Consider the following 10,321-nt stretch of genomic DNA (forward strand, 5'->3'; position numbering starts at 1 on the left):
GTATAGTTGTTAGAATCCTAATCATAGTTGAATTAGGTCTCTTACACATTATAACAAAGTTTTAGGTATATAAAATTTGTTATATACACCCGAGTATACCGTACACCCAAGTAACACAAGGTTAGTGTTTGCTTTTCATTTGATGTTTAAATAAAAAACAATCATCATAATGAAAACATAATACACATGGGTGTATATAACAAGCTCTCATAGATATAATGGTCAAAAATTAATGACAAACTTTTTTAAAAAATCGGATGTAAATAATTATTATTTGGGATAACAGATTCTACTAATATGTAGATAATTTGCAAGTTTATGGAGGTAAGAAGGGCAGTAAATCACATATTCGTAATATTATTGGAATAAATACCGAAAATAAATGAAATTAAAAAATATTGCCTAGAAAAATAAAATCAAATATTAATTCCTCAAAAGATTTGTCTTATTTACTTTATTTGACACCCCGGAGAAACTTAGGTTCTAAAGTCACACTGTAATCTAAACTAAATGGCAAAGATAAATAAAAAAAAGAAAAAAAATATTGGAAATCATTTTTTTATGCAAATCACGCTAGAAATTTTTTGTACTTAACTACAATAATCTCCTTAGCATAGTCCATTGAAACAAATCACTTTTAGTTTTTCCTAATTTCATAGTTAATGATGAGGATGATTGTAAATCCCAAGCAAAACACAGGAGCACATAATATATTGTATAAACCTGAATTCAAAAACATGGCGTCTTATAAGGTTACAGTCTAGCAATTACAAAGCATATTGACTAGTCGAGTCATGCTTAAACATAAAAGTTGGCCTGCGCGCCTGTAACTAATAACTGTGACTATCTATCTCTATTTCTTTCAAGGTCCAACTTAATATCGGTCTCTCCAAAAAATTAAATAAAAAAAAAATTCTCCATATAAAGAATACAATCCTCAAGAAAATGAGGACCTAATAATATTCAAAATGGCGGGAATTCAGGCAGGAGTGCAACAAGATCTGCCTCGTGATGAGTTCATACCTTTTTTTTTTTCCATTGAGAGTACATGCACTCAACCTGCGCTGCAGCTTTCCCTTTGATGCCTGTTATCGCGAGCATCATCTGGTAACTAAAAGAGTATTTCTTCGGCTTAGGTTTTAAGATCATCAGATATTGCCGAAGGTATACAATGTGTTGTAAGAATATCTACAGTAGCAGCTTTTGCAGTTTCTGTTCGAAGAACAACTATCTGCAGACAGAAAAAGATGGCAAATGAGCCACTTTGAACGTTGTTGTCATGTAGAGGTGGAATGTAAACAGCTGCATGTGCTACATAGATAATAAGCCCGATAGTACCCAGAATGGTGCTCCCGTGCGTGCACCTTTTGAGGTACACCCAGGTGTATGTTATTAAATGGGCCTAGAAGACAGATTAAAGAGAAGCAAAGAAAGAGACCTGATCATAATCTAAATCAAACTTCATAAATTCTTCCTTGCAGGAGTCTGCCATGCTTGCCAAGCTCTTCAAGTTTCTCACAGGATTACCATTAAAGGCAAGGACCTGCAGGCAAACAGCAACAGCAACAGAAATAAATCACACGAAAAGCTATAGACCACTCTAGAAACAAAAATCTCCAACAGAACAGCTTAAATATATACCTGAGTGTTTACGATTTCTTCATACCCAATATTAATGTCAGCCACAAGAACCTAATAGCAAAGGAAAAAAAAAAAAAATGAGCAAGGTCTACACATGCTTCAACTTTGATCTCAAAGTTTTTATACCTGAGAGGACTGAAAATACCTGAGATACAACAACAAGCTCTTCGTCTTTTGATTGTGGCATTGAATGCAAAAGCTTGTCCAGAAGCTTGACTGGGGCCTCATACTCGTACTCTTTTCCATACTGTCATAATATCAAAGAAAATTAAATACAGAAAACAGCTCAGTTTAAAGCAACTCAATAATATATATATATGGAGGGGTGGACTAAAAAATGCAGCAAATTTATTGTAGTCTAGTGTCATAGCAACACCCCAGGCTTCACATATATCACACATCATATGTAAGGAGTTCTGCAAGTCGAATGAGATGGACCATCTCATTCGACTTGTACTATGACTGCTATCCATATGTAAGGAGTACTGAAAGAAGACCATTTCAGTACTTGTACTATGACTGCTATCCATATTTTAATGGTCTTTTTCAAATAATCAGAAAGATACATCAAAGTAAATATTACTTCTGTAACCAGAAAGATACAGAGGCATTATATTGATGGGGAGCAGGGGAGGTAGAAAGAAGTTCAAAGTCAAACCTCAGAACGGAGATATGGAACCGAGACAGCCGTAAATACAAATCCTGCAACTATATAATACGAAGGAGGTCTACCCTTGCTATGTGCAGGAATGAGCCTTCTGTGAGTACCAAGTTTAATATTGAATGTGTGCACTGCCGAATCACGCAGTACCTTGATTTCAGCCTTATCTCCAGTATATTTCTGGGATATAAGATAACTGAAACCCATACGCTCTCCATGCCTGAAAGGAACTGTCAAAACAATAAAAGTTAGTTTAATGTTGATACTTTTTCACACTTGCAAGGGCCACATTAGACATTATCAGCAAAAGTAAAATTTGGTTCAATCAATCTATAATTTCAGTTGACATGTAGCAGCACAGAGCAGAAAAGGCAGTATAGTGCACTAGAAATGCATAATTCAATGTTGACCAATATCCTACTTTGCATCCTCTGACCACAAAACAATGTAGAGTAATCAAAGCCTATCAAGGGACCTTCCTCAAATCAGCAATGATAATTGATAACATAAGTAGCAAATAAACCAAACTCCATTTCCCAGTTGAGCCAGCTACAGACTAGAATCAATTTAAGACCAAAAATCTTCTTAAAGACTAGACTCTAAGCGAGTAAGAACACATTAAATTTTAATCAGACAGTAACTGATCAGCAACTCAAATGCTAAAAGGGGGTGGGCGGAAGAAGAATAAAATATTACACATAAAAAAAAAAAAAAAAAAAAAAAAAAAAAAACACACAATTTTTCAGGACCAAGAACTTCAAGAAAAGGGAAAGACAATGGATTCCTTACTTCCCTTGTCTTTAAAAATCTCCTTAATTACTCAACATAAAAGAGGCCATACATTGCAACCAAAGTAAAATCTTTCCTCAAAAAAAAAAAAAAAAAACAATAGGAGAACCACAACGACATTCATACTTTACATATTCCTATCGAAGATTGAGCCGACATGTAACAATGACTGTCAAATACCTGATCTCAATGAGTTTAAAAACAAAATAGCAGGGTTATTGAAAGTTCAACAGTTCAACTAATTCCAGAGAAAGAAAAATATTATTGAGAGTTACTTGATTCCAATCTAACAAAAATCAGAAACCTTCACAAGAATAGCATTGCCAACATTCATTAAACCTGCAATTTTTAGAAATCAAGGTATAATAAAATACAGTTGCAACATCCACAATATACAAACTCTTGTTTTACATACATAGTCAGGTTGGAAATTTGACTGCCAGGGATATGGAAAATTCAGACATGTCATATCACAGAAAAACTATTTAACTTTCGGAGAAAGCCAAGTTCAACACCTCAATAACTAAATGCTCACTAATTGTGAACAAGTCCAAGTAGATAGGTGAGCATCTAAACCAAACAAGATATTACAGCATACGAAATTCTAAGATAGCCATTAGCTGAGGTACTTTAATTTCCGAAGCTAGCTAGCTAACTTTTCCATTATAGCACAGACATATGTGTATGGATAATATAATGTTCCCAAGGGGAAGCAGTTAGAGTCATTACCTGTCCCATCATTTGCAATATCAACCCCATCAAAGCTGAGTATAACATCAGATGGCTTCAATACCTTGGACTCAGGAGCAGTAGGGTCAACACGACGAACACGTACACCTTTCTGATCAGATTTCATTCCCATTGCAAGGCGTAAGTCTGGATTCTCCATCTTCTGCCACTCGACACCAAGAATCGGGAACCCTGAACGGGGAATAGCGATCATGAGTGATAGATATATCAGAAAGTTTGAAGTATAAAATTCCAACAATTAAAAGGTGCATCTGCAACTCTGCAACAAAAAAGCCACAATTGCCCAACCTACCAGTATAAGCTCCATTCTTCTCATAATCCTGAATAAAGTGTGTGATGACAGGTGTAGGTATAACATAACCAATATTCTCTGCATCGTCATGTTTTAGGGACTGAAATGCAATGCCCACACAACTGCCTTTGTCATTAAAGGCTGGACCACCAGAATTTCCAGAGTTTATGGCAGCATCAATCTACAACATCAATGCTGAAAAAATTAATTATACGGGAGCAAAGCGGCAAAAAAAAACAAAAATAAAATCAAGAATTCCGTATACATACCTGCAACCCCAACAATTCAGTGGACCCATGAACATAAGACAATATCTCAATGCGAGAGACAACTCCACTGGTAACAGAGATTGTATCCCCTCCTATTGGATATCCTACAACAGTCACAGCATCTTGAAGAGCAGGTAACTTTCCGAACTCCACAGGTGAAACCCCTTCCCAGAACTCATCATCACTGACTGTAAGCAAAGCTGCAAAACCAACATGTGTGTTAATTGTCCATCAAAAACTCTTAAACCAAACTAAAAAGTATACACAATCGCATAATTAAAAACCACATCAGAGCTCTGAAGGGTAAAGCCAAATAAACCACCAACAAACATCAATAATTCCAAATTGCAATGCATTAATGGATACAAAGAATATTGGTGATAAGATTGTTGGAACCAAGGATAAGGTTTTCCAACGTAAATTTCTATCCATTTGTCCAGCTCCAAGTTCCAACACCTACATAAGGAGCATTTTTTTCACTTGTCATTGGCATTATTAAAAAGGCTTTTTTTTTTTTTTTTTGGGGGGGGGGGGGGGGGGGGGGGGGGGGGGGGGAGGCCAACAGCCTAACAATAAAAGTCATAAGAGCTTTCGTGGGCCTAAATAAGCAAGGCCTGTCGCTTGAAAGGGAAGACCTTATAAAATAAGCTACCCGAAATGGAATGGCTTCAGACATTCTCCATTAAGAAAGCAGCTCAGTTATAAGAAGCTTATGAATTTTGATGATTGGTACAACAAAGACCCTTAACTTGAAAGCTCAATTCCTAACTCTTCACCAATGGCCTCCCTTAAAGAAGCAATATCAGATAAGGTGGTGCAATGCAACAGGATTTGTTCTTCTCTAAACTTCTTAATGATTCGGAAGAGGAAACAATATAAACAGCCAATTTGATGTCTATGCTAGTTATTGAACCTACCAATAATTATTCTTTGGTATGATGGCATAGTGGAGGACTCTTTCAGTGAAAAAATTTGCAGTATACTTGTAGGAGCTTCTCACGATTTCTTACCTTCCTAGACCATATTCAAGTTCAGAGGTTCCTATTAAAGCACGTATAAATGCCTGGCAGCTACAAAGTGATGTTCCAGCAAGGATGAAACTAAATGCAGGAACTTCAGTCTAGCAGGAAATACAATATATTAATATGGTGAAAAGATCTAGTTCACCTCCTACTCCTGCTCTTGGGTGCTTTCCTTGTAACACTTGAGTAGTTGAGGTTCAAGTTCAACCCAGTACAATGAAAGATATACTTGTGACTTGTAGGATGTAGGATCAAGTACAAGGACATGTGGATTGCAAAAATGAGGAAACTAATTCCTTAGAAAATTAGGTGAGGTAGATAGGAGAGGAATTGACGTGATTTTAAAGGGGTAAGCCTTGTTAAGGAAAGCATTCAAGACATACAACAATTAAAGGTCCTACTACACCAGTTCTCCAAGGAATATAAATATTATACAAGGGCTTAATCTGCTTGTTTTCTTAGAAACATAACCTCAGTGCTGGGAGGCAAAATAACACTACGTTACAGAAAACTGTTTCCCACAGATACTCAAACAGACATGAACAACAATTGAACCTGTTTTGGATGCATCTTTAACCCCATTAAGGCACTTAAGCCACTGTTTTACTACATCCATTCTCACAACAGGGTCAGATCATTTCATTAATAGATGCAATTTTAGAAGTTAAGAGTTCACTAGACAAGGCTACCCAATATGAGGACAAACTTTAATCACTATTCCTGATGCTTCCATTACCTAACACTCCCTCCGTCTCAGACTAACTAAGACGTTGGACATTTTTTCACCATTCGTATATATTAACTTTAACTATAATTTTTTACTAATATAATAAAAAAAATAAAAAAAAATAAAAAAAAAACATATTTCATCACAAATATTGTTAGATTAGTATTAATATAAAGTTTCATAATATAACTTTTTTATAATTTTCATTAATATTTAAATATATAAAAATAAGGTCAAACTGGTGCATTCACATGTGTACAAAGTTTGGCTGTGTTAGTTATTTTGGGACAAAAGAAGTAACCAAATGGATCATTAAAGTAATATGAAGAATGGGTGAAATCCAATGGTAGCAACTAGCAAGCTAGAAAATGACTGGAAATCCGAATAGAGAAGAAATAAGAAAGATAATTATAACTTGTAATAAAAATCTAATCCAGGTCATATAGTTTGCGCAGAAGCTCAATTTTATTTCCTAACTCCAAGAGGCAAAGTTTTAAATATGTTAGCCTTTCATATCTCTATCCACCGGACAATCCACGCATCAATTACAGATTTATTACTGAACTGGCGACAAAGCACCAACACGGCAACAATATCCTAGATATGAGCATCCAAAAGTATAGTTCGATGCTCTTCCACAAAGCTCCAAAAGGAAAAATTAAATTTAGGTCAGCATTTTCTGAAAATACATCAAAAATGGTTCCTCTAGTTAACAAATGCATCCATCACTCACACAATCGTTATATTCACCTAAAAATACAAGAACAAGTGCTTTTGAAGTTTTTCTGCTTGAGCAGCGAAGAGGTGACCTATTTACTTCAAGAATATTGGCCTCCTAATAATTCCTAATGCAGTAACCTGCAACATTGGGTCAATAACAACATTAACATCCACTCATTATTGATCCAAATATAAACTACGAAGCTCTAAATGTAAGATTACTATGCCTAGCAGTCGAGATTAGGTCAGAAAACATTCTCAAGAACATCATGAAATTGAGATGACAATAGAGCAAAACAAGGTCATGTCAAGGTCTGTTGTATCCATATAAATGTAAACCTTAAACCTAAGTAAACTAATTCCATGCATGGTGCCTAACTCAAATCAACATATTCGTACTAATATTAAAGGAAGTGATTTTTGGAGGCACGTAATAGTAAAAGGAAGTAAGTTGCACATTAGAAGCTACCAGAAGCAAAAGCATCAGCCACATGGAAAAATATAGAGGATAAATAGAAATGAAGGAACAGGAAACTGCCTCGTGTACCCCCTCCCTCCCGGCCTCCCCCAAAAAAGGCAAAATAAAGAAACAGAAACAACACAAAATGATTAAAGTGATATTTAAGCTACTCTCCCTATCCACTCTGTTTGGGCATTTTACTATGGACAAAAAAAACAGCTATGCAAAGAAAAAGATATAATCTTCTGCGGTCACCATATATACTCTCATATGACTACTGACTAATGCTTTATCTGTATTCTGTAATAAATGAAATTCATAATTTGGGAATATTTGGATATTGTAATGTACAAATCAATTCCAGTTTTGATCATTTTTAGACATCCAAAATGGAAAATAGAGGATAAAAAAGAGCATTTGGGATTACTATGATCACTGATAACCCTGACAAAAAATTAAACAAGACAAGCCCAATGCGTTCTTGCCAAAATCATTTTTATTTAAGCAAGCTAAATTCCAAATATAGCTCAGTCAAGAAAGCAATTTAAACATGCATATTTGGTTCCCCGAAGAAAGACAACACTAAATCTTTAGAGGATCTAAAAAAGCACTTCTCGATGGCTTACGAGCTTAATGGTTAGGAGATATACCATGCCAAAAAGGAATGTTAACGAGAAAGTGTAGTTACCCCTTTAGTACTTATTTTGGGTTCTCAATATGCACAGTCCAAAAACAAATGTGTTTCTACAAGCTTCTAGTAAACAAGCTTAACTATCAGGCATCTATGCACATAAAAAAGGGAGCACCAACTTACAAATTTCAACTTGCTTATTAAAAAGCCTTAGAAGTCTTCCAACTGTGACCCATTACTTCAATAATAGAAAGCACAAGAATTTATCGAATACTAGACAAAGATATTTTGCAAGCTAATTCGCTTTTAACCTCAAAAGTTATCATCACCCTCACCAATCAAATATAAAAGAAATCTTTGCTAAGTTCCAAAGAAATCTCAGTATTAAACATTAATTGCAAAGAGACACCATTAACAACAAAACATTTTATGGAATTAAACAAAGAAAATCCCCAACACATTAACACCACCAAAACTTATGATCAAGGGTATCAAATATTCAATCTGTACACTCTTTAACCAAGAACATCATAATCAACACCACTAATAATTATCAAACCAATGATTCTGTACTCCGTACATTGTAGTACACCATTCTTTACGACCTAATGTGGCTTTTTCTAAATTAAGCTTCTGCAACCTACATTCCTGCTTCATAAGCTATGTTTCTCCTCCTGTCCTCCACAAGTATCCAATATAAATGCTCATTCAATTGTGCAACTTGGTCATTTTTGGGAAAAAAATTGCTATTATTACCCTAAAAAAGTAACTGGCTAACTCATGCAAGAGTGCAGACTGGCAATTGATTGAAATCAGCAACACAATTATAAAATCCGAAGGAGCTCATCCTTCACATTCCCAATAACATCAACAAGCTAACATCCCAAAACACAAAATTCACTACATTCATAATCACACACACACCAGTCTTACACCATCTCCCTCTTAATTTTCTCAGGAGCCAACTATTAATAATACAACATTGAGAAAACCAAATAAACCCCACTAAAGTTTTGAACTTTTAACATCAAACCATTGCAAGAACAACATGATAATTCAACAAATTCATCAAACAAAACAACATAAAAAGTTCAAAATTGAATACCTATATCACACTCAGTACCAATAGCAAGAACAGTAGCTAAGTACTTAGTATCAGAACCACGTTTCTTGAGCTTAACCTGAGTATAATGCTCCACAGAATGAGCATTCGTCAAAACCCTTCTTCCACCAATCACAAACCCACTACTCGACGAACTATACTGCCGTTTTCTCTGCCATGGGAGCGAGAAATTCGGCTCGGTATGAACACAAAACACCTTAACAACCGCATCCATTGCCGGCATAACACGGGCCGATACCGCATTAGCAACTAACTCCCACGCCGCCGCGCCATTAATGGCGGCGCCGTCGGACCGCCGAGGTTGCTGCTGCTCATCGGAACTATCTGGGGATTTCCGGGAACGACCGCCGCGGCGATGGCGGCGGCGAGAAGAAGTTGGTTGGTCGGAGTGTTCGGCGGAGAAAACGACGTCGGATTGGTCGAAAGAGGCGGCGGAAGTGGTGGTTGCCGGAGGAGAAGTTTCTAGGGTTTCGGAGGATTGGTGTTTGCGACTGCGCTTTCTCTTTCGATTGTTGTCGCCCATAATTAAGGTGGAAAAATGGAGGTTTTTTGAAGGTCTGTTAATGGCGGAGAAAAGAGCGAGGGAGGAAGGTGGTTTTATAGTTAGTTTTTACGACAGGGTTAGCCGGTGAATAGAGAGAGGAGAAGGAAGAGGGGTGATTATTTAGGGTTCGTTTGGCATCGCTGTGGTTTTCTGTTTTTTGGTTTTTTGTTTTTTAAAAGTATATTACATATGTCACATAATGGATTAAAAAATATTTAGACTTATTAAAATCATGATAATTTTGAAAACTGGCAACAAAAAAGTGAAAACACCTTTTTCTTGTTTCCTGTTTTTGGTTTTTAGTTTTCAAAAAAACAGGAAACTGAAAACCAAAAATGATGCCAAACAAGCCCTTAATTTTTCATTTTCATTTCTCGTTTCCAAGTTCTTCAAAAGTGTCCCGTAAGTATTTATTTATACTTAACCTAGAAAAGTTTGAGCCATGCACGGTTTATTAAATTAATTATAATCGTAATTAAAATACGAGTGGGAAAGAATCTAGAGGGAGAGTACAAATAACGATCATAAATTCATAATATGAGTAAATAGATTGTTTTGAAACAAAAATTATGGAGTATACTTAAATAAATAAATTTTGTAGGCAAATTAATAAAATGTTTATCATGTCAATCATGATATTTGAATTCACAACCACAAAACATGTACTTCTAAAAGTCTTATCATCTCATTTG

At 35.7% G+C, this 10,321-nt stretch overlaps 1 protein-coding gene across 1 annotated transcript; it reads right to left on the minus strand.

Annotated features, from left to right (window-relative positions):
- Nucleotides 1-667: 667 nt before the first annotated feature.
- Nucleotides 668-9,698, minus strand: LOC145567244 (protease Do-like 9). Its single transcript, XM_081626501.1, has 9 exons — nt 9,068-9,698; nt 4,403-4,602; nt 4,134-4,314; nt 3,821-4,012; nt 2,300-2,532; nt 1,787-1,888; nt 1,642-1,692; nt 1,439-1,543; nt 668-1,231 (listed from the first exon to the last, which is right to left on the minus strand). Exons 1-9 carry the CDS (start codon nt 9,606-9,608, stop codon nt 1,133-1,135), a joined length of 1,704 nt encoding a protein of 567 aa, XP_081482627.1. The 5' UTR covers nt 9,609-9,698; the 3' UTR covers nt 668-1,132.
- Nucleotides 9,699-10,321: the final 623 nt, after the last annotated feature.

Source organism: Chenopodium album, chromosome 11 (assembly GCF_948465745.1).
Source record: "Chenopodium album chromosome 11, dcCheAlbu1.1, whole genome shotgun sequence".
NCBI lineage: Eukaryota > Viridiplantae > Streptophyta > Magnoliopsida > Caryophyllales > Amaranthaceae > Chenopodium > Chenopodium album.